At 41.9% G+C, this 25,560-nt stretch overlaps 2 protein-coding genes across 8 annotated transcripts in view; one reads left to right on the top strand and one right to left on the bottom strand.

Annotated features, from left to right (window-relative positions):
* The window catches only part of LOC124619823 (malonate--CoA ligase ACSF3, mitochondrial), a 108,611-nt gene extending 86,450 nt beyond the window's left edge, over positions 1 to 22,161 (bottom strand). The window contains exon 1 of one of the 2 annotated variants that reach the window (XM_047146427.1): positions 21,833 to 22,161. The gene's annotated coding sequence lies outside the window, so the exon portion shown is untranslated. Of the gene's footprint in view, positions 1 to 21,308; positions 21,463 to 21,832 lie in introns of those variants that run through there. The other variant, XM_047146428.1, reaches the window with a different exon arrangement.
* LOC124619824 (triple QxxK/R motif-containing protein-like) overlaps positions 21,896 to 25,560 on the top strand; it is a 52,089-nt gene continuing 48,424 nt past the window's right edge. The window contains exons 1-2 of one of the 6 annotated variants that reach the window (XM_047146432.1): positions 22,218 to 22,422; positions 22,529 to 22,584. Coding sequence is in view for 1 of the 6 variants with exons in the window: in XM_047146429.1 (XP_047002385.1) it covers positions 23,259 to 23,305 (47 nt within the window). In the remaining 5 variants the exon portion in view is untranslated. The other 5 variants (XM_047146434.1, XR_006980138.1, XM_047146433.1 and 2 more) reach the window with 5 other exon arrangements.

The raw sequence follows: 25,560 nt of genomic DNA, 5'->3' as shown, positions 1-25,560 counted from the left end.
TTATTGGGGCATCTCGCTACATGGATGCTCTCCAAAAAGTATAAAACAAATTCATTCAAACACTCTAAGATAATGTACTCTCTCTCTCTCTCTCTCTCTCTCTCTCTCTCTCTCTCTCTCTCTCTCTGCCTGACAAAAAAGTGAGGAGCACTACGATTGGATGTCAGTCAATGTAACTTTGTAAAAGTACACACCATTGGCAGATATTGGAATCATTCAGAGCTTAAATTCTTTGTGACGGGTAGAATGGCCCACCAGGGTGTATTAGTGTTCTTTGTGTGGTGTCACCGCCAGACACCACACTTGCTAGATGGTAGCTTTAAATCGGCCGCGGTCCATTAGTACATGTCGGACCCGCGTGTCGCCACTGTCAGGGATCGCAGACCGAGCGCCACCACAAGGCAGGTCTCGAGATACGGAATAGCACTCGCCCCAGTTGTACGGACGACGTTGCTAGCGACTACACTGACGAAGCCTCGCTCCTTTGCCGAGCAGATAGTTAGAATAGCCTTCAGCTAAGTCAATGGCTACGACCTAGCAAGGCGCCATTAGTAACATTGCATGTATCTACGGAGTGTTACTTGTATCGCCACAATCTCCAGATGTACCAAAAGGATGGATTAAAGTTAAGTATTCCAGAAGCTACGTACTTTTCTTTATATCATTCATTACGTCTCCTGTTTCAGACCTCACGCCATTCAGCTTTAACTTAGCGCGTGCCTGTCGGCTTCCTCTAATTGTGTCTAGGCTGTCTTGTCTAGACACAACAATTTTTGGCGACGAGTCAACGGAAAGGGTCTTGTTCTTCCTAATTGCTTACATTTACTTGTGTCATGGCTTCGGCAGATGTACTGTCCGAATTTTATCGCTTGCAGAGTCAGCAGACGCAGGCGTTATTGGATGCCTTGGGACAGCTCGTCCAGGGTCAACGTGCACTGCAAAACGATGCGGCCGCCGCCGCTTCACCGCTACCGCAGCCACAACATGCAGTTGCACCCCCATTTCGTCGCTATGACCCTGCTCAGGAAACATGGACGGAGTGGTCACGCCAGTTTGGATTTCATCTCGCCGCCTACAGAATTCAAGGTAACGAGCGGCAGCCTCATTTATTGGCGTGTGTAGGGGTGCAAACGTACCGTGTGATAGTGAATTTATTTCCCCGACGCGACGTAGCAACTCTGTCCTACGAAGAAATTTTGTCTGCTTTATATGCCTATTTCAAGGAAACAGTTAATGTAGTTGCAAAGAGGTATACTTTCTTTTGTACGAAACGTACGGCCGGTCAGACTAATAGGGAGTGGGTTGCAATATTGCAAGGCCTTACAAGGGATTGTGCTTTTGAGTGTGAATGTGGACTCCCTTATTCAGATACAATGGTACGTGATGCAATTGCACAGAACGTTTCTGATGTTCGCATACGGGAACAGATTTTGAAACTCGTCAATCCCTCCCTTCAACAAGTGATAGACATATTGGATAGAGAAGACACACTTGACTTTGCTCAGGAATCATTTGAAACTTCGCCAGCCGTGTGTAACGTTAACCGGGCTGTCGGGCGCGCTGCGCGGACCGATAAACTGCCCTCGCGCACGTCCACGCAGCTGCCGCCACGCTCTAAACCAGGTGTGCCGCGCCAGCATACAAATGCAGTGAAATCATGCCCGCGGTGTGCAACTAGACATTCGCGTGACAATTGCCCATCACGCCAAGCTATTTGTTTTTACTGTAATAAGAAAGGACATGTTCAAAGTGTTTGCCAGAAAAAGCTCAGATCAGACAATCACAACCATTCCAGGCCCTTTGCTTCGCGCCGGAATCGAACCAAGGACACTCAGGCTCGTGGACCTTCGCCCATGGACATTCATGTAGTTAATTCCACTTCGTCCAGTGCCACTGTCTCTACCAGTGACTGTGTTCGTCCCACACAACGTGTGCGTCGACGTCGCCGGCGATCGCGTCAATTAGCGGCCCCTCCTGTCTCTTTACGGGCGCATACGCCGCATGTTGACGTGCACCCTGGACTAGGTTTTCAGGCGTTTCCTAGCTCCCCTCGGACCGAATGGCCGGGTGCGGGTGGCACAGCCTCGCCTGTTGTTAGGCACCCCACCTCATCGCATACGTCAACATGGGGTCCTCCCCACGGCGGGCGGAAGCCTTATAACACGACTGTTCGCCGATTTGCGGGGGAGGAATGTGGTGTCACCGCCAGACACCACACTTGCTAGGTGGTAGCTTTAAATCGGCCGTGGTCCATTAGTACATGTCGGACCCGCGTGTCGCCACTGTCAGGGATCGCAGACCGAGCGCCACCAGAAGGCAGGTCTCGAGATACGGAATAGCACTCGCCCCAGTTGTACGGAAGACGTTGCTAGCGACTACACTGACGAAGCCTCGCTCCTTTGCCGAGCAGATAGTTAGAATAGCCTTCAGCTAAGTCAATGGCTACGACCTAGCAAGGCGCCATTAGTAACATTGCATGTATCTACAGAGTCTCACTTGTATCGCCACAATCTCCAGATGTACCAAAAGGATGGATTAAAGTTAAGTATTCCAGAAGCTACGTACTTTTCTTTATATCATTCATTACGTCTCCTGTTTCAGACCTCACGCCATTCAGCTTTAACTTAGCGCGTGCCTGTCGGCTTCCTCTCATTGTGTCTAGGCTGTCTTGTCTAGACACAACACTTTGTGTTTAGTGTTGTTATCAGGCCTGATAGGATACATGTTGTTGTGGTCTTCAGTTCGAAGACTGGTTTGATGCAGCTCTCCATACTACTCTATCCTGTGCGAGCCACTTCATCTTCGAATAACAACTGCAACCTACATCCTTATGAATCCGCTTACTTTATTCATCTCTTGGTCTCTATCTATGATTTTTAATCACCCCCCCCCCCTCCTCTCTCTCTCTCTCTCTCTCTCTCATCCCTCCAACAATAAATTGGTGATCTCCTTTATGTCTCGGAATATGACCTATCAACCAATCCTTTCTTTTAATCAAGTTGTGCCATAAATTTCTAGTCTCTCCAATTTTACTCAGGACCTACACATTAGTTGCGCACCTACTCATATAACCTTCAGCATTCTTCTGTAGCATTACATTGCAAAAGTTTCTATTCTCTTCTTGTCTAAACTGCTTATTGTCCATGTTTCATTTCCATATGTGGCTACTCTCCAGACAAATACCTTCAGAAAAGACTCCCAGCAGTTAAGTCTATATTTGATGTTAACAAATTTCTCTTCTTCAGAAACACTTTTCTTGGCCCTGCCAACCTACATGTTATATTCTCTCTATATCAACCGTCATCAGTTATTTTACTGCCCAAATAAAACTCATCTACTACTTTTACGTATCTCTTTTCCTAATCTAATTCCCTCAGCATCATGTGATTTAATTTGACTACATTCCATTATCCTTGTTTTGTTTTAGTTGTTATTCATCTTATTTCCTGCTTTCAAGGCACTGTCCACTCAGTTCAACTGCTCTTGTAAGTCCTTTGCTGTCTAACAGAATGTAATCAGCAAACTTCAAAGTTATTTTTTCTACCTGAACTTTAACTCCTACTCCAAATTTTTCTTTGGTTTCCTTCACTGCTTGCTCAATGTACAGATTGAATAACATCAGGGATAGGCTATAACCTTGTCTCACTTCCTTCTCAACAACCTACCTTTCATACCCTTCGACTCACAATACTGTCATCTGGTTTCTGTGCAAGTTGTAAACATCCTTTCGTTCCCTGTATTTTACTCCTGCTCCCTTCACAATTTGAAGGAGAGTGTTTCCGTTAAAATTGTCAAAAGCTTTCTCAAGTCTGTAAATGCTATAAATGTAGGTTTGACTTTCCTTAACCTACCTTCTAAGAGAAGTCATAGGGTCAGCAGTGCCTCAAGTGTTCCTACACTTTTCCGGAATCCAAACTGATATTCCCCAAGGGCAGCTTATAGCAGTTTTTCCACTCTTCTGTAAGGAATTCATGTTAGCATTTTGCAACCATGACTTATTAAATTGAAAGTTCACTAATTCTCAAACCTATCAGCAACTGTTTTCTTTGCAATAAAAAGTATTACATTCACCTGAAGTCTGAGGGTATTTTGCCAGTCTCATAATGTTGCACCAGATGGCAGAATTCCGTCATGGCTGGCTTTCCCAAGGCTATCAGAATTTCTGACAGAATGTCGTCTACCCGCTGGGCCTTATTTTGACTTATGTCTTCTAGCGTTCTGTCAAATTCTTCCCACAATACAATATCCCCAATCTCATCTTCATGAATGTCCTCTTCCATTTCTGTAATATTGCTTTCAAGTTCATTTCCCTTGTATAAATCCTCTATATACTGCTTCCACCTTTCAGCTTTCCCTTTTTTGCTTGGAACTGGTTTTCCATCTAAGCTCGATATTCATATAGATGTTTCTCTTTTCTCAGACAAGGGTATATAAGGGGCATGAGCAATGTCAAATGTTGAGTGAGCAACATGAATTACACAAAGACATTGCAAACTCATGTGAAACAATGTTATCGGCAGCTGACAAAGTTTGAAAGGGGCCTCATTGTGGGATTCAATTTCGCCAGCTGGCCAGTCAGGCAATATCCCAATTTGTGCGGCATTCAGATCTGATGTTAGACCACTTGAGAATGTGACAGCAGGTGTGCTCATAGTCATGGTTTCAGTCAAACATGTCGGACAATCACAAGGGAAGATCACCATACCATGCATTAAAAACATTGTAGCTCTTTCACATCTGGTCCTGCCATTCAAGAACAAGTAATGGACTTCTCGCAACATTCTGTGTCATCCTGCACCATTGGCTGGATACTAGTAACAGCTGAACCAGGGAATTACCAACCCATGCATATGCTGCCATTAACACAACAATACAAAGGGTACAGTGGTGACATGGGGAGACGTCTCATTCTTCCAGTGTTTTGGAGAGCCACAGAAGTGTTACTCCTGGGTCATAGTATGGGGCGCCATTGGGTACAAATTCAGTTCATTGCTGTTAAGTAACTAAGGGAACTGTGATGACACAGTGGTATGTCACACACATATTACATCCTCATGTGTTACTTCTAATGTGACAGTATTTTGGTGCTAATTTGCAACAGGACACTGCTTGTTCACACATGGCAAGCATATCTCTGAACCTTTTGCGTGGCCAGCAAGATCCCAAGACCTGTCCCCTACAGAGCATGTGTGGGACCCGCTCTTATGTTAACTCCATCCCAGTGCAAGTGTCCAAGATGCTGAGAATCAGTTATAAAGGTCATAGTACAGCTTGCCTCAGAAGAGGATACAACTGCTGTAGGATACATTCCCAAACCAGTTTGGTGCAATATCCAGGCCAGAATGGTTGCAACGTCTTACTGGTAAGTTGGCTCTTATTGCCGAGTTCTTTATAAATTTGACTCAATATTGTAACCATGGAAATAACATCATACACCCTATTCAAAACCAACAGTGAAGTTAGTGAACACTCCAGAAAGGTGTAGATCGATTAAACAGAATGAAAAATATTTTCCGGAGAGCAGTAAATCTAAATTTGGTGAGGACTTATTTAAGAACAGGGGCCACAATACATAAATCATAACCTTAAGAACTATAATTTGTCATAAATCAAATACCATGAGATGATGGTTTTGCACAAAAAATGAACACAATAGAAATTTGACGAAAGGTCATAAAGTTCCATAGACGAAAGTAACACATGAGATAAAGATGAAAGTTTAAACAATGCTAAGTTGGTCACCAGAAATTGCAACTCAGCTGCCTTGACATAGTCCGGTTTTTAATATGAATGTGGCTGACTTAATAGCTACTCAGCACTCGTGATTTTCAGACACACGGGCCATTATGAGATAAACACAAACAGCACACTTCTATAACCAAGCAATTTGTTGAGCATCACAATGATGCAGAGATGCAGCACTCCACTGCAGGTCAGATATATTCCAAATGCACCAGCATCTGTATCAACACAGCTTTCCTGCCATAGTATCACTCTCAACAAAAGGGTTATTTTTTTCCATAAAGTGTTAATGAAAAAATGTCCGTGTCATAACTTCATGGGGACAGAATTGCAGCAACCAATGCCTTTGTTATCAAATGCACACACATCAACAAAGTTTTGCATCACCCAATCATTCAAATTTTATGGCACAGAAAACAACAATTGGCTCTGAGACAAGCATATAGAAATATATATCTATAAACAAAGATGATTTGACTTACCAAATGAAAGTGCTGGCAGGTCGACAGACACACAAACAACCACAAACATACACACAAAATTCAAGCTTTCGCAACAAACTGTTGCCTCATCAGGAAAGAGGGAAGGAGAGGGAAAGACGAAAGGAAGTGGGTTTTAAGGGAGAGGGTAAGGAGTCATTCCAATCCCGGGAGCGGAAAGACTTACCTTAGGGGGAAAAAAGGACGGGTATACACTCGCGCACACACACATATCCATCCACACATACAGACACAAGCAGACATATTTAAAGACAAAGAGTTTGGGCAGAGATGTCAGTTGAGGCAGAAGTGCAGAGGCAAAGATGTTGTTGAATGACAGGTGAGGTATGAGTGGCGGCAACTTGAAATTAGCGGAGATTGAGGCCTGGTGGATAACGGGAAGAGAGGATATACTGAAGAGCGAGTTCCCATCTCCGGAGTTCGGATAGGTTGGTGTTAGTGGGAAGTATCCAGATAACCCAGACGGTGTAACACTGTGCCAAGATGTGCTGGCCGTCCACCAAGGCATGTTTAGCCACAGGGTGATCCTCATTACCAACAAACACTGTCTGCCTGTGTCCATTCATGCGAATGGACAGTTTGTTGCTGGTCATTCCCACATAGAATGCGTCACAGTGTAGGCAGGTCAGTTGGTAGATCACGTGGGTGCTATCACACGTGGCTCTGCCTTTGATCGTGTACACCTTCCGGGTTACAGGACTGGAGTAGGTGGTGGTGGGAGGGTGCATGGGACAGGTTTTACACCGGGGGCGGTTACAAGGGTAGGAGCCAGAGGGTAGGGAAGGTGGTTTGGGGATTTCATAGGGATGAACTAAGAGGTTACGAAGGTTAGGTGGACGGCGGAAAGACACTCTTGGTGGAGTGGGGAGGATTTCATGAAGGATGGATCTCATTTCAGGGCAGGATTTGAGGAAGTCGTATCCCTGCTGGAGAGCCACATTCAGAATCTGATCCAGTCCCGGAAAGTATCCTGTCACAAGTGGAGCACTTTTGTGGTTCTTCTGTGGGAGGTTCTGGGTTTGAGAGGATGAGGAAGTGGCTCTGGTTATTTGCTTCTGTACCAGGTCGGGAGGGTAGTTGCGGGATGTGAAAGCTGTTTTCAGGTTGTTGGTGTAATGATTCAGGGATTCCGGACTGGAGCAGATTCGTTTGCCACGAAGACCTAGGCTGTAGGGAAGGGACCGTTTGATGTGGAATGGGTGGCAGCTGTCGTAATGGAGGTACTGTTGCTTGTTGGTGGGTTTGATGTGGACGGACGTGTGAAGCTGGCCATTGGACAGGTGGAGGTCAACATCAAGGAAAGTGGCATGGGATTTGGAGTACGACCAGGTGAATCTGATGGAATCAAAGGAGTTGAGGTTGGAGAGGAAATTCTGGAGTTCTTCTTCACTGTGAGTCCAGATCATGAAGATGAAGATGTCATCAATAAATCTGTACCAAACTTTGGGTTGGCAGGCCTGGGTAACCAAGAAGGCTTCCTCTAAGCAACCCATGAATAGGTTGGCGTACGAAGGGGCCATCCTGGTACCCATGGCTGTTCCCTTTAATTGTTGGTATGTCTGGCTTTCAAAAATGAAGAAGTTGTGGGTCAGGATGAAGCTGACTAAGGTAATGAGGAAAGAGGTTTTAGGTAGGGTGGCAGGTGATCGGCGTGAAAGGAAGTGCTCCATCGCAGCGAGGCCCTGACGTGTGGGATATTTGTGTATGAGGAAGTGGCATCAATGGTTACAAGGATGGTTTCTGGGGGTAACGGATTGGGTAAGGATTCCAGGCATTCGAGAAAGTGGTTGGTGTCTTTGATGAAGGATGGGAGACTGCACGTAATGGGTTGAAGGTGTTGATCTACATAGGCAGAGATACGTTCTGTGGGGGCTTGGTAACCAGCTACAATGGGGCGGCCGGGATGATTGGGTTTGTGAATTTTAGGAAGAAGGTAGAAGGTAGGGGTGCGGGGTGTCGGTGGGGTCAGGAGGTTGATGGAGTCAGGTGAAAGGTTTTGTAGGGGGCCTAAGGTTCTGAGGATTCCTTGAAGCTCCGCCTGGACATCAGGAGTGGGATTACCTTGGCAAACTTTGTATGTGGTGTTGTCTGAAAGCTGACGCAGTCCCTCAGCCACATACTCCCGACGATCAAGTACTACGGTTGTGGAACCCTTGTCCGCCGGAAGAATGATGATGGACCGGTCAGCCTTCAGATCACGGATAGCCTGGGCTTCAGCAGTGGTGATGTTGGGAGTAGGATTAAGGTTTTTTAAGAAGGACTGAGAGGCAAGGCTGGAAGTCAGAAATTCCTGGAAGGTTTGGAGAGGGTGATTTTGAGGAAGAGGAGGTGGGTCCCACTGTGACGGAGGACGGAACTGTTCCAGGCAGGGTTCAATTTGGATAGTGTCTTGGGGAGTTGGATCATTAGGGGTAGGTTTAGGATCATTTTTCTTCGTGGCAAAGTGATACTTCCAGCAGAGAGTACGAGTGTAGGACAGTAAATCTTTGACGAGGGCTGTTTGGTTGAATCTGGGAGTGGGGCTGAAGGTGAGGCCTTTGGATAGGACAGAGATTTCGGATTGGGAGAGAGGTTTGGAGGAAAGGTTAACTACTGAATTAGGGTGTTGTGGTGCCAGATTGTGTTGCTTGGAATTTTGAGGTTTTGGAGGGAGTGGAGCTGGAAGTGGGAGACTGAGTAGATGGGAGAGACTGGGTTTGTGTGCAATGAGAGGTGGTTGAGGTTTGCTGGAAAGGTTGGCCTGTAGGAGGATGCTCTGAATAGCCGGTGTGGATGTGGGAGAGGAAAGATTGAGGACTTTTATTAAGGATAGGAGTTGACGGGTGCGTTCATTGGCTGAGTTGATGTGTAGGTGAAGGATTAGGTGGGTGAGGGCAATGGATTGTTCAGTTTGGAACTGGTATAGGGACTGATGGAAAGAAGGGTTGCAGCCAGAGATGGGAACTTTAAGTGTGAGGCCTTTGGGGGTAATGCCAAATGTTAGACAAGCCTAAGAAAATAAAATATGCGAGCGTAATCTGCCTAGGGTGAAGGCATGTTTGCGGAGGGAATGTAAATAAAATTTAATGGGGTCGTTGTGGGGGTTTTGTGAGGGTGACATGGTATTAGAAGGTGGAAAGTGTAACATGAGGTTGAAATGAAAATGAAAGATAAAAATATATGGGGAGAGATAAGGGTCAACTAGAAAGTAACTGGAGATCTGGTATGAAAAAAGGCGAAAAGGTGTTGGTTAAGTTGATCCTGTGGTGAACTTGGGTTGGTAGACAGCGATGTGCATGAAGGTTAGGTGGTTGTGTTGCCGCTAAAACACGTTAAAGGACGGAGAAATTCGGGAAAATTTCGAAAAAACGTGTAAATGTATTCCTAAAATTCACAAACCCAATCATCCCGGCCGCCCCATTGTAGCTGGTTACCAACCCCCCACAGAACGTATCTCTGCCTACGTAGATCAACACCTTCAACCCATTACGTGCAGTCTCCCATCCTTCATCAAAGACACCAACCACTTTCTCGAACGCATGGAATCCTTACCCAATCCGTTACCCCCAGAAACCATCCTTGTAACCATTGATGCCACTTCCTTATACACAAATATCCCGCACGTCAAGGCCTCGCTGCGATGGAGCACTTCCTTTCACGCCGATCACCTGCCACCCTACCTAAAACCTCTTTCCTCATTACCTTAGTCAGCTTCATCCTGACCCACAACTTCTTCATTTTTGAAGGCCAGACATACCAACAATTAAAGGGAACAGCCATGGGTACCAGGATGGCCCCTTCGTACGCCAACCTATTCATGGGTTGCTTAGAGGAAGCCTTCTTGGTTACCCAGGCCTGCCAACCCAAAGTTTGGTACAGATTTATTGATGACATCTTCATCTTCATGATCTGGACTCACAGTGAAGAAGAACTCCAGAATTTCCTCTCCAACCTCAACTCCTTTGGTTCCATCAGATTCACCTGGTCGTACTCCAAATCCCATGCCACTTTCCTTGATGTTGACCTCCACCTGTCCAATGGCCAGCTTCACACGTCCGTCCACATCAAACCTACCAACAAGCAACAGTACCTCCATTACGACAGCTGCCACCCATTCCACATCAAACGGTCCCTTCCCTACAGCCTAGGTCTTCGTGGCAAACGAATCTGCTCCAGTCCGGAATCCCTGAAGCATTACACCAACAACCTGACAACAGCTTTCACATCCCGCAACTACCCTCCCGACTTGGTACAGAAGCAAATAACCAGAGCCACTTCCTCATCCTCTCAAACCCAGAACCTCCCACAGAAGAACCACAAAAGTGCCCCACTTGTGACAGGATACTTTCCGGGACTGGATCAGATTATGAATGTGGCTCTCCAGCAGGGATACGACTTCCTCAAATCCTGCCCTGAAATGAGATCCATCCTTCATGAAATCCTCCCCACTCCACCAAGAGTGTCTTTCCACCGTCCACCTAACCTTCGTAACCTCTTAGTTCATCCCTATGAAATCCCCAAACCACCTTCCCTACCCTCTGGCTCCTACCCTTGTAACCGCCCCCGGTGTAAAACCTGTCCCATGCACCCTCCCACCACCACCTACTCCAGTCCTGTAACCCGGAAGGTGTACACGATCAAAGGCAGAGCCACGTGTGAAAGCACCCACGTGATCTACCAACTGACCTGCCTACACTGTGACGCATTCTATGTGGGAATGACCAGCAACAAACTGTCCATTCGCATGAATGGACACAGGCAGACAGTGTTTGTTGGTAATGAGGATCACCCTGTGGCTAAACATGCCTTGGTGGACGGCCAGCACATCTTGGCACAGTGTTACACCGTCCGGGTTATCTGGATACTTCCCACTAACACCAACCTATCCGAACTCCGGAGATGGGAACTCGCTCTTCAATATATCCTCTCTTCCCCTTATCCACCAGGCCTCAATCTCCGCTAATTTCAAGTTGCCGCCAATCATACCTCACCTGTCATTCAACAACATCTTTGCCTCTGCACTTCTGCCTCGACTGACATCTCTGCCCAAACTCTTTGTCTTTAAATATGTCTGCTTGTGTCTGTATATGTGTGGATGGATATGTGTGTGTGTGCGAGTGTATACCCGTCCTTTTTTCCCCCTAAGGTAAGTCTTTCTGCTCCCGGGATTGGAATGACTCCTTACCCTCTCCCTTAAAACCCACTTCCTTTCGTCTTTCCCTCTCCTTCCCTCTTTCCTGATGAGGCAACAGTTTGTTGCGAAAGCTTGAATTTTGTGTGTATGTTTGTGGTTGTTTGTGTGTCTGTCGACCTGCCAGCACTTTCATTTGGTAAGTCAAATCATCTTTGTTTATATAAAAAACAACAAGGCATCCGGAGAAGATAATATCACTGCAGAACTACTTAAAAATCTTGGACCAAATTCCCTCAAAGAACTCACTCAAATCATCACAGACATTTGGCAGACAGAAAAACTACCAGAAGATTGGAAATGCGCCCTAATTCATCCACTGCATAAAAAGGGAGACATGGCAGATATAAACAACTATCGAGGAATCTCCCTTCTCCAAGTCACTTATAAAATCCTCTCAGCTTGTCTTCTTCAACGAACACAAGAACAACTTGAACACAGTATTGGTGAATACCAAGCTGGCTTTCGCCCTCACCGATCCTGTGCAGAACAAATTTTCAATTTGAAGACAACACTAAAATACAAAGCAGTCAGAAACAGTCCGATCATTTGTTCCTTTGTTGATTTCGCAAAGGCTTATGATTCAATCGATAGGCAATCTCTCTTTATTATCCTTGAGGAGCTAGGACTCAATCCGAAAACCCTAAACCTTATCAAGAAACGCTCACAAACACAACTTCTAAGATAAAATTCCTGGGTGAAATATCAGAGCCCTTCCTGATCAAAACCGGCGTCAGACAAGGTGACGGCTTGTCTCCACTCCTCTTCAACCTTGTCTTAGACAAAGTCATCCGAGAATGGGAAAAAGAACTGAAGAATCAAAATTACTGGAAGCCTATACAACTAGGAAGATCTAAAGATGGTATTAAAATTTCATGCTTGGCATTTGCAGATGACGTGGCCATTCTAGCAGAGAACGAGACCACAGCAATTAAACAGATAGACATTTTCAAAGAATGCGCCGAAAAAGTTGGGCTACAAATTTCCTTCCAAAAAACCAAATTCATCTGCTCAAAATTTGAAACTCGAAAACTGACTACAAAATATGGACAAATTGAGAGAGTTCCATTCTTTAAATACTTAGGCGAGGTCCTAGAACCCACAGGGGGAGAGAAAACTGCACAAAAAGTTCGACTGCAAAAACTGAAAAGAGCATACTGGAAAACCCACAACATCCACAATAAAAAGTGTCTCTCCATTCACTCAAAAATATGACACTACAATACAGTAATCAAGCTCGAAGCACTATATGCCAGCGAAACACTCACACTCCATAGAAAAGGCGACCTGGAAGGCATCCTGAAAGAGGAACGCAAAATTATCAGAAAGATTCTTGGCCCAAAAAGAACGGAAGATGGATACAGGTTACAGTCTCGGAAAACTACAGAAAAATTATCTAACCTCGCCGCAGACATCCGGAAAAGAAGACTACAATTTTACGGTCATATCCACAGACTCCCAACACCCAGACTCTCCCACAAAATTTTAATATACATTGAAAAATTGAAAACTATACCCTGGATACAAGAAACCAAAACAGATCTAGCAAATGCACAAATAAATTCTTCAGAAGTTATAAACAGAAATGTATACAGGCAAAAAATCAATAGTTGGAAAGTAGAACCCGAGAATGAAGTTTGCAAGAGACAGGGGACAAAATGGACAGAGGAAAGAAAGAGAATTCATGGGGAAAGAATGATAGTAGTTTGGAGAATTAAAAAATTGAATCGGAAAAGCTTTGCGTGATCCGTATGGGTCCAATCGCACATAATAATAATATATATATATATATATATATATATATATATATATATATATATATATATATATATATATATATATATATATATATATATGATAGAGGGAAAGATTCCACGCAGGAAATATATATCTAAAAACAAAGATGATGTGACTTACCAAATGAAAGTGCTGGCAGGTCAACGGACACACAAACAAACACAAACATACACACAAAATTCAAGCTTTCGCAACAAACTGTTGCCTCATCAGGAAAGAGGGAAGGAGAGGGAAAGACGAAAGGATGTGGATTTTAAGGGAGAGAGTAAGGAGTCATTCCAATCCCGGGAGCGGAAAGACTTACCTTAGGGGGAAAAGAGGACGGGTATACACTCGCACACACACACATATCCATCCACACATATACAGACACAAGCAGACATATTTAAAGACAAAGAGTTTCAAACTCTTTGTCTTTAAATATGTCTGCTTGTGTCTGTATATGTGTGGATGGATATGTGTGTGTGTGCGAGTGTATACCCGTCCTCTTTTCCCCCTAAGGTAAGTCTTTCCGCTCCCGGGATTGGAATGACTCCTTACCCTCTCCCTTAAAATCCACATCCTTTCGTCTTTCCCTCTCCTTCCCTCTTTCCTGATGAGGCAACAGTTTGTTGCGAAAGCTTGAATTTTGTGTGTATGTTTGTGTGTCCGTTGACCTGCCAGCACTTTCATTTGGTAAGTCACATCATCTTTGTTTTTTTTTTATATATATATATATATATATATATATATATATATATATATATATATATATATAAAATTGAAGGAAACATTCCACGTGGGAAAAATTATTCCCCTCTCCTTCCCTCTTTCCTGATGAGGCAACAGTTTGTTGCGAAAGCTTGAATTTTGTGTGTATGTTTGTGTATCTATCGACCTGCCAGCGCTTTTGTTCGGTAAGTCACCTCATCTTTGTTTTATATATATATATATATATATATATATATATATATATATATATATATATATATATATATATATAAAAAAATAGAGGGAAACATTCCACGTGGGAAAAATATATCTAAAAACAAAGATGATGTGACTTACCAAACTTACCTGCCAGCGCTTTCGTTTGGTAAGTCACATCATCTTTGTATATATACATATATATATAGTTATAATAGAGGGAAACATTCCACGTATATATTTCAATTGGAACATGTTCACAGCACACACCAGCAATGTCAACATGTATTGGACACTCCACTTTCTTGGATGCAAGCTTGAATCTGTTATGGCATGCTGTTGATGAGATCATCAAGACAACCATCGTTCAAATTGTCCCACTCTTCAATGGCAATTCTGCGCAAGTCAAGCGGAGTACATGGTCATTATTGATGTCTAAAGCCAGCTCGTTTCAATCAGTAGCACTCATGTTTGATAGGGTTCAGGTCCGCGAACAGGTAGGCCACTCCATTCTGGTGATCCAAGCATGCAAAAGGAACCTGTTCATGAGAACATTATGATGAGTGTGAGTTATCATCCGTTAAGATAAAATTGTCGCCAAAATGTTGGAGATACTGTTCCACTATTGGTTGTAGAATCATGACTCTGTACAGAGTGACACAGAAAAATGGGAACATTTCCGCAACCCGATAAAACTAGAAGTGATGAAGGAAAGAAATTGCATTCATAGTAATTGAAACCTTACAACTTTGCCATTTATGAAACATTGATGGCATTTATCTTTTTTTTAAAAAAAATTACGTCCTTTATATGGCATCCTCCTGTACAAATACATTCATGAAATTTGCTGTTGAGATTCCTCATTGACTGTTGCAGCATCTTGGCTGGGATACTGTGAATTGCATCCCAAATTCTCTGTTTTAACTCGTCCAGGGTTCTTGGTCGAGTCGTGTAGACTTGCCCCAAAAGAAAAAATTACAAACGGATAAATCTGGCAATATAGAGGGCCAGGGTATGTTACCAAATCCTGAGATCATACAGTTGCCAAACAATTCTCACATATATGCCATTGATTACCATGCAGAGCTTGATTTTGCTCCATCCTGTTGAAACCAGGCATCTTGAACATTTGGAAAATTGTTCAATGCAGGTGTAACGAAAGTTCGTAACATCTCCATATGTTTCCCTGTTCATTTGCGAAAAAATACGGTCAGATACTTCCACGTGATGAAACACCACACCATATTGTCACTTTACTATCGTGTAAAGGGTGCTCACGAACATCATTAGGTTTTGTGTTTGCCCAGTAATGGTAGTTCTGCTTATTCACATAACCTGCAAGATGAAAATGTGCCTCATCTGACATCCACAACTTGTTTAGAAATTCATCGTCATTGTTTATTTTTGAAATCATTTGTTGACAGAATCCTAATCGTAAGTGGTAATCGTTGTCCTTCAATTGTTGCACTATCTGTAGTTTGTACGGATGAAATTTTAAATCAAGATGAAGAATTCTGCAAACTCTCTCCTGGGACATTCCAACCACTGCTGCTTGCTTACGAATTGAACGCTGTGGACTCTGTAAGACAGACTCGCATACAACATCAATGTTTGCTAGAGAATGCGCACTTCTTGGTCGTTCTGTTGGTTTCTTCTTGAGGGCAGATCGAGCCTCTTCAAAGTTATCAGTGTTTCGAAGGAACAGCATCATGAGGTCCTAAATTATAAAAATGTCAAAACTCCCTCTGCGCCGCTACCAAACAACCATCGTTTTTATAAAACATTTTTATGGCTACGGCACTGTTGTCTATTCCCCTGATCCATGATTACTGAAATGGCGGACTGTTTATTCGCTGTCATGAATCTGCAGTGCTGCCACCAGCCCATGGCTGCCACTAATCATCTAATCATTTCAAACATTCCCGTTATTAGAAAGTTCCATTCCCATTATTTTTGTCACCCTGTACCACAGAGCACTGAGATTGCCTTCAACAACTATCAGAGATGTATGGTGGTCCAATGCAATGCCATTCCAGAACACATTATGTTGTTGCACATGTGGACAGACGGTGGGATGAGTTTGTCTTCAAACACATTGTCTGCAATTATTGGGGTACAAACAGATACAAGTTTCATCCGTAAACAACACCTGACGCCCATCCTGAGAGCCCATTCTGCACGATTTCTTGCCCAGCTGTAACGGAGCCTGTGTTGTTGTTGTGTACGACATGGTTCTCCCCACGATCATCGGGAACGGAGACTCACATCATGCAACTGTCTCTCAATAGTTTGATGTGGTACATGATGTCCTCCAGTCTCTTTGAATGCCAAATCCAGTTCTGAAGCACACAATAGATCCTTTGGCTCAAAAGTCAGAGATATTGATCATTCTTTGCACCTGTCAAATTTAGATGGGCTATGTGGTGCAAGTCCTAAACACTACCTGTCACTTGGAAAGGCGTACATGTTCGCAGTATGTCAGTTTGGTTCCAGTGCACACATCAAGTAACTTCCTTTGTTGATAAGCCTTCTGCGTGTAACGTGATGATGCGGACCCAATCACTGGTCATGACTGTCCTTTGTGACATAATGGATGTTCACTGTTCCACAGGTGTCTCTAATGCGTCCTAGTGGTGCTTTACTTTCAACTGAAATGCTGCAATCCAACCCACGTGCAGCAGCGCTCATGATAACCATGCATACGTTTCGAGCATCGTCAAGACTTGACCTTCCGACCTGTACAGGAACACTTAAAATAGCAACACGCTTGTATGACACATTGGGGTGAAGCAAAATTTTTGTTGATGTGTTTTTTTTTACTATCCTTTAGCATAAATGTGCACAGTTTCTGTTCTACACCTACACAGATACTCTGCAAGCCACCGTACAGTGTGTGGCAGAGTGTACCCTCTACCACAACTAGTCATTTCCTTTCCTGTTCCACTCAAAGAGAGAGTTAGGGAAAAATGACTGTCCATTTGCCTCTGTATAAGTCCTAGTTTCTGGTATCTTATCTTTGTGGTCCCTACACGAAATGTACGTTGGCAGCAGTAACATCATTCTACAGTTAGCTTCAAATGCCAGTTCTCTAAAGTTTCTCAGTACCATTCTTAAAAATGAATGTCTTTGTCCCTCCAGGGATTCCCATGTCTTCTGTCAATCTGACCTGGTGCTGATCCCAAACACTTGAGGAATACTCAATAACAGGTCACACTAACATTCTATATGCAGTCTCTTTACAGATGAACCACACTTTCTCCTAAAATGCTCCCAATAAACTGAAGTCTACCATTTGCCTCCCCTCCAACAATCCTCACATGCTCATTCCATTTCAAATTGCTTCGCAACATTACCCTCAGAAATTTAAACAATGTGACCGTTCAAGCAGGACACTACCAATGTTGTATCCGAATATTATGGTTTTGTTTTTCCTACTCTATCCGCATTAAACTTAGATTTTTCTATATTAAGAGCCAGCTGCCATTCATAACACCAACTAGGAATTTTGTCTCCATGATCCTATATTAACCTACACTCACTTATCTTTAACACCTTCCTGTACAACGCAGCATCACCAGTGAACAACCACAGATCGTTGCCCACCCTTCTTTGTAGAATTTAGTATTTTTAAACTTTGTTAATACTTACACTATCATCCCCTTTTCTACCAAAACACACATCACACATACAGACTGCAAGTGTTACACACAATCACATAGTCTGACTGGATCTGGATGCTAGAATCTTTCTTGTTTTAATTTACCAGCTTGTGTAAATTTTATCCATATATTCCATTTGTTTTTTTCGTGCAGTATTATGTTTGTGATACTGATTAATGTTACCGATTTCTCTAATATTACAGTCAACACCCATTTGCATATTCATTTAAATATACTATAGCAAATACTAATCTTAAACAGCTATTATAATATGACTGACAGAAGTATTGTTTGGACTAATTTTAAATACAGGCACATATCTTATATAACAGCTATTACAAAACTATTTACAGGTTTTAATTCGTATTCATCTACTAAGTGTAGGAGTAATGTTGTATTTTGTTTATTTTTTTAATACAATGGTGTCAAATTATTTCATAACAAGATGCTGAAAGTAGGTGTTACGGCAAGTCTCTGCAGGGTCTCTGACACTTAGCGGTTCAAACAACAGGGATGTGTAAAGGACAACAAAACAAGCAAATACCTCTAATACACATAGGTCCAAAAACCAATGGTTTCTCTTATACAATGGATCACTAATAAGTACATGGATATCTTAAAACAGAGTACCAGAGGATGAAAACTTCTGCAAATGGCCACTGTTCACATGAAGGCAAGTTTCACCATGTCTCCTCCCTGATGTCCATACATGTTCAGAAATTCGTGGTGTGGTCTCAATGCATTAATAACTATCCACAATGTGTTCACAGAGTTCATTGACACCATCAAAGCTTTCAAATAGTTTAAAAAAAACCAACTGTTCAAATCAGAGAACCTGGGAGGTCATCCATGGTGTTGACAAGCCACAACCAATTGACTTCTTGTTGAAGATTCGTGCTACGTATTTCCGAACTGCCACATGCCATGCACCATCGTACCGCATGCATATTCCTTCACCATAATAAATATCATCCAACAAGCCGATTACCTTATTTCACAGGAAATGAAGGTACACACAAAGGTAAAGGAGGCAACATTGACTCGGTTTCAAATACCGCAGTTCATGACATAAGTTCATGGCTTGTAGAAAATAAACTAATGCTAAATCACAGTAAGACTCAGTTTTTACAGTTTATAACATACAATTCAACAAAACCTGATGTTTTAATTTCACAGAATGGTAACATGATTAGTGAAACTGATCAGTTCAAATTTCTAGGTGTTCTGATAGATAGTAAACTATCATGGAAAGCCCACGTTCAGGTCCTTGTTCAGAGACTTGAGGCTACCATTTTTACTATTCAAATAGTATCTGAAGTAAGTGATCGTTTTACACAAAAATTAGTCTACTTTGCTTGTTTCCAATGGCTGATGTTATATAGTATTAAATTTTGGGGTAACTTTTTCCATTCTAAAAAGATATTTTTGACTCAGAAACAGGCGGTTCGAGCAACAAGTTCACGAACCTCATGTCTACCTCTGTTCACTAGTATGGGTATTTTGACAGTGGCCTCTCAAAAAAAAAATATATATATATATATATATATATATATATATATATATATATATATATATATTCTTTACTATCGGTCCTTGTTAAAAATATCAGCTTATTCCCAAGAATATGCACCTTTCACTTAGTTAATACTCAGCAGAAATCCAACCTGCATTTGGATCGGACTTCCGTAACTCTTGTGCAGAAAGGTGTGCAGTATACTGCTGCAACCATTTTCAATAGCTACCACAAGAATTCAAAAATCTTAGCAGTAATCCATGCACTTTCAAATCGAAGCTGAAGAGTTCCCTCATGGGTCACTCCTCCTATTCTGTTGAGGAGTTCCTTGAAAACTTAAGCTGATTCTTATGTTATATTGTTGATTGCATTTACTTAAACATATGGCTTGACGTTTTTGGGTTCATAAACATTTTATTTTTATCTGTTATTACTTTTATGTTATAACTTCATGTACTGACATGTTCCATGCCCTTGGAGATTTGCTCCTCAATTTGGTCCTAAGGAGCTTGACATAAAAATAAATAAATAAATAAATAAATAAATAATACAACCAGCAAGTTGTGTCAGGGAAATTATTGGCTTGATGATCTATGTTTACTAAGACTATTTGCTTGTTTCAATGTCCTTTTCTTGCCCCCTTCCATCTGTAACTGTAATAGTAAAATAACTTTTGATTTTGGTAGAAGATGGGGACTGGATCTATGTACATTATTTATTCTTTGAAAGTGAAACATCTTAAAGTTCTAAATGACACTTTCGATAATTTTCTTTTCCATCCAGTAAACAGTTATTGGATGACTTATTCTGTGCATATGTATTACAGTTTTTTCTGGCAGATCCATCTTTTTGATCATGTTGACAATGTGTAGTCTTCCATTTTCTTTTGCTTATATGTACCTGTATGATCACCTCAGATAAGTCGCATACAACTAAGCAGGTCCAGTACATCTCTGCTTTACTTTATTGTGAAGACACACTGAATCGGCATTTCCCCCTTCACCCGACTATCCCAGTATGAGCACTGTGTTCACTTTTCTTTGCATCAGCTAACTTCTCAGCCACTTCATCAAATTTTTAGACACTCATATAGAACTAATGTGAAAAATTGGTACAGTGTTTCCTCGGCAAAAATATTGTTGCACATGGGCCTTGAAAAAGCTAGCTGACTGGCAACCAATGTGTGACTCCACACGGAAGTTATTCAGCCAATGCATTCAATACTTCTAAGGCTTCTCCAGTTTTCTCACTTTCACTGAATCATGCCATGCAATGGATTGTCTAGAAGATACTAAGTCATAGTTCTAACGTATGTTCTCAGCAATAAAGTGTAGCACACCTGGGCAGGGTATTACATTAACTCTCAAATTTCTCATAGTTCTTTTGCAATGCCACAGATACCAACATTAACTCGCTATTTTTACTTAGTGAGGCTTTAACTGCAGAAAAATTAAAGTGGTGGTTTCAGGCAGAAACAACTGTTACCCATAGGATTAAGAGTGAGCCTTGGGGAACACCATACATGATTTCTAACCTGTCAGGGTGAATGATATAGTAAAACTTTCTGCATCCTTCTGGTGGGTATGACATTATTCCTTGGTTGGCTACACCATCAATACCATGAAAACCTCAGTTTATCTAGAAGCATATTGTGATTCAATAGGTCACAGAAACTACCAATCAGATCTATTTTGTTATTTAATGGATGTAAAATTTGGTGAGTGAAAGTGTAAATGTCATTCTCAGTAGAGCAACTCTTCTGATGAAATATTACTTCATTACTACATTTTGGAAAATAATGTCAGCATTGAAAGAGGTCAATAGTTATTGCCATCTCTTTTATCACCTTTCTTATAGGAGTGGTGGTGGGGATTTAACAATGGTATATTTCACTGCATCACACACCGATATGCACGGTGTTCAAGATTTAAAATCCAATTAAATAATCGCTTACAGTGAAACTGCCATTCAGCCCACATAAATTAGAACCACATACAAACGTGTACTGAACAAATACATACCCAAACCTCGACAGGTTACATAAAACGGCTTGGAATCTAGTTCATGCAGTATTCTTTTACTAGCATATGATACGATGTGTATCATACGCGTGGTTTTAGATGTGTATGAACCACAACACAATGAAATAGCGAAAGTGCAGTATTTACGAACAATTGTTTACACTTTACATCGTTAACAAGGTGAACTAGTTCGTATAATCATTGAAGGCCAGTGTACGTAACTGTACATGAAGTTTCAAGTAATTTGCTACGTTGACTATACCAGTTTTCTGCATTTTACTAAACGTATGCAAGAGTGTGTGCACATTTTTAATGCTAAAATCATGTACGCTCATTTTATGTGTGGCATCACATGCTCTACAGCTAAATACAAGTATTTTTTAACTCGACTTTTTGCTAGCTTTGTTTTGAAATTACAATACTTTGTAAATTTTAAGGTGCATTGCGTCTTTTGCAAGAGCAATATTTTCTTAATAACTAAATTCGATTATAGAAATGCAAAGAAAACGAAAATAGCTGCTAACCTTGAGGTGAAGGAATCTACCGGTACCTATAGAATTCGTGATGGGCTACCAAAAGTGGTCTACTTATCGCGAGTTACGTTAGCACTTAGGTGCTGCTGTTCGTTATCGAAATCGTAATGCGATTAACATTACCCTGCCGGGAATGTATCCACTCGAAGTAACGCATCGACACACGAAAACTGCCGTTCTAACAATCAGTGCTGTTGTTATTTGAGTAGGCGTTGCCACAACTGCCAACCAATAAAATGCTTTTTTTAAGCTGGGACAGCTGTGTGGCCGTGATATCAGGGCTAACTATTGAAAGCCGATGCATGCTGCTATCACAGAAGGGCTAATGGAAACCGAAAACTTCACGATTCAAGTAGTCAGTACACAATATATTACATCACATCTTCAGAAGATAACAGCCTGTTGTTTTTGCAAGCTTTCACAGCATGGCTGTTTTGTAAACAGTGCTATGACAGCAATGATAGTTTGATACCAGAAAGTGCTAAAAGAGGAATCTGACGTCTACAGCGAGAGAAATGTGTAGTGCCGTATACGGTTTGCCGTTTATTGTCGGTCACTGAATTTGGTGTTTGTTACATAAAGTAATTATTTTTCCGTGAAACATACATCGAGTTTGATTATACATTGTTAGTATCGGGTTGCAGTCCTGAATGAAAGTTGAATAAAAAAAGTTATTCCTTTCTTCAGGCATTAACCACTATTTTCAAAGGAGCGCTGGAATAACAAACTGTTTTGAATTCAAGGTATACTCGAGGACGAAGTTACGATAACCGTGTATTAAACACATTTTAACTTCTTTAGTTGTGTGTTTGAGCCTTTGGTTATTTTTGTATGTTGTTATGTGGTCAAGTTGCTAAAAAGCACCACGTAGCTCTTTATTGTATGTAATTCGTATAATATTTATTTGGCGATTACGAACTCTTAAGACAGTAAAATGTGTCATAACAACGCTCAGGAACTGCACAGCACAGTTCGAGGTTTTGTCTTGTCTTTTTTTCCCATTCCCCTATTACCAAGAAAGACGTGTAGCGGTGTTTAAACTGCTTTTTGGGAAGACACTGTCCCGTTCAACCACTTGATTATTTTTGTCGGTTGTAACTCTATGTATCATTATGCTGTACTCATAAATTCGGCTATTTACCAGATCATAATATGTGCTCATTATTAAATCATCTCCAATTCATATTGCAAATTAACATGCTAATCGTAAGATGACATATTCAGTATAACAAGCGATAAGAAAGATCAATAAACTGGGAAACAGCACAACTTTGGAGGAAAAATGTTCAGAAAAAATTGAGTAGCTTTCTTAGAATCAAAAAATTTTAGAACAGATAGCCTAGAACAACAGCTCAGATAGAAATCTGAGCACCACTGTTGCTGAAGATTTTGAGAAAATCACTGTTAAAATAGTTTCATGAACCCAGTGCATCTGAAAGTGTTTTTCATCGCTTTGTTTCATTGGTAAGATAATCCAGTCAGAGGTTGATATGGATATTATTTTGGATTGACAACAAAGCCTGTCAGTGGAATTTAAAGTGACCTCTTTATGGGTTTGTTACAGGATTTACACGCTAAAGACATATTTCTCTGTAATTTCTGTTATTCTCAATACTACATTGTGCATAATTTGAAAAATCGTATGCTGCCGATGTTGTGTGTGGTGATGTCTCTTCATTTGGTTTTATATTCTGCCCACACGTTCACTTCTTCTGTAACTCCCTGTTTTCTTTCTTTTTTCTTCTCATCTGTTTCATCCTTCCTCTCATCTGCACATTAATTCTTCTTTCCCTTTTATTTGTTCTCTCCTGTTCCTTTATTCATTTCCCTTGTTTCTTTATTCATTTCCTATGTATCCCTGATCATCTGTTTCTTCCTTCTTGGCTTTTCTTCTCTTTCTTCATCTTCTTCCATATCCTGTACTTGATCAGTTGGTTCACAGCCAGTGTTGCCATAAAAGACCTCTCCAAGATCTCTGCAATTGTTGCAGCATTCTGCAATTTTGAATCTGAGATTGTAACACGCATGTTAGTGCGTGTGCCCTCCCCCCTTCCCCACCTGCACGCACATACAGTGTTCTGCAGGTAGTTTGGGATAAGGGATTGTGTCGGGTGAAGTTGGCGAGGGGAGAAAGGAGATGGGGAGAGGGAGGGTTGGTAGAGGGTGCCTAATAGCTCAGAGGGAGACAGCAAGTTCATAGAATAAGAATACTGAAGGGAGAGGCAGAATCTGCATGGGATAGGAATGCAAAAGACTGGTGCCGCTGAATTCATGCAGAGCATGATAACAGTTACAAGAAGGGACTGGGAGAGACTGACACAACAGAAGAAGGAGAGACTGTGGCGAACAAGGTATGGATGCAGGATTAGTGAAGTTAAGGTCCTGTGGTAGTGTGGAGTTTGGTGTGGGAAGTTAGGGGAGATTTAGGCCAGGAGAATTAAGGAAATGAAGGATGTGGTCTGAACACCCATCTATGTAGTTTAGAATAGCTGGTGCTGGGGGAAACACCCAGATGGCATGGATTTTGAAGCTGCCACTGAAACTGAGTACATTGTGTTCAGCAGTGTGTTCTTTCACTGGGTGGTCAACTCTGCTCATTGCCACCATACATTGATGAACATTCATTTGGGTGGTTATTTGGTATGTGCTCATGTCTACATACAGGTCCAAAGAAGGCAGGTAATGACAGGTGTGAATATTGCAGAACCATCTGTTTAATAAATTGTAGTTGTGAAATATTGGTACAATTTTTTTACAGAACAATAGAAAGACTGGTAGAAACCAACCTCAGGGAAGATTGATTTGGACTCCAGAGGAAGTCTGGAACACGTGATACAGTACTGACCCTACATATTCTAGGAGACAGAATTCTGAAAGGCATACCTACATTTACAGCACTTGTAGATTTAGTGAAAGTTTGTGATAATGTTGACATGAATACACTCTGAAATTTTTTAGATTGCATGGGTAAAATACAGAGAGCAAAAAGTTATCTGTAACTTGTAGAGAAACCAAACTGCAGTTGTAAGAGCAGAAGGACATGAAAGGAGACAGTAGCTGAGAAGGATGTGAGACACACTTATAGCATCTCTTCAGTGTTATCCAGTCTGCACATTAAGCTAGTAGTAAAAGAGCAGAGAAGCCGAACTGCAGTTATAAAAGTAGAAGGACATAAAGGAAGGCAGTAGCTGAGAAGGATGTGAGACACTCTTATAGGCTGCCCTTATGTTATTTAGTCTGTACATTGAGCAAGCAGTAAAGGAAACTCTGGTATCCTGGCCTGGTGGCTTTGAAAGCTGGCTAGAGTGTCTGGAACTACACCTCGGCCATTGGCAGGAGCTGTTCTACCTGTGAGCACTCACATAGCTGACACAGCACCACACATCATTCTGTCAGTCAGTCAGAGCTTGCAGCTGCTCATTAGTTCCACTGCACAGTGACACTGGACTCGCTGATATACTCACTTCACTATAGTCTCCTTTTCATAACACACTGTTTGTTCTTGGTCTCTGTTGTTTGCTACATTTCAGGTTTTCTCCCTCCAGGTTACTTGTTGAACTTTGTTTATTTGTAGCACCATCTCTGTTTGTTCATCTTCCTCATTGTTTCCCTTTCTTCTCACACTCAGTGGTCTGCTGTTGGTTGCCACCAGCCAGTCAGCCCACAACAACAGCAACTGCTGCTATTGCAGTAGCAATTGCAACAATAGTTCCCAGCAA

Source organism: Schistocerca americana, chromosome 6 (genome assembly GCF_021461395.2).
Source record: "Schistocerca americana isolate TAMUIC-IGC-003095 chromosome 6, iqSchAmer2.1, whole genome shotgun sequence".
Taxonomy (NCBI): Eukaryota; Metazoa; Arthropoda; class Insecta; order Orthoptera; family Acrididae; genus Schistocerca; species Schistocerca americana.
This window is presented reverse-complemented; position numbering and strand designations above follow the sequence as displayed.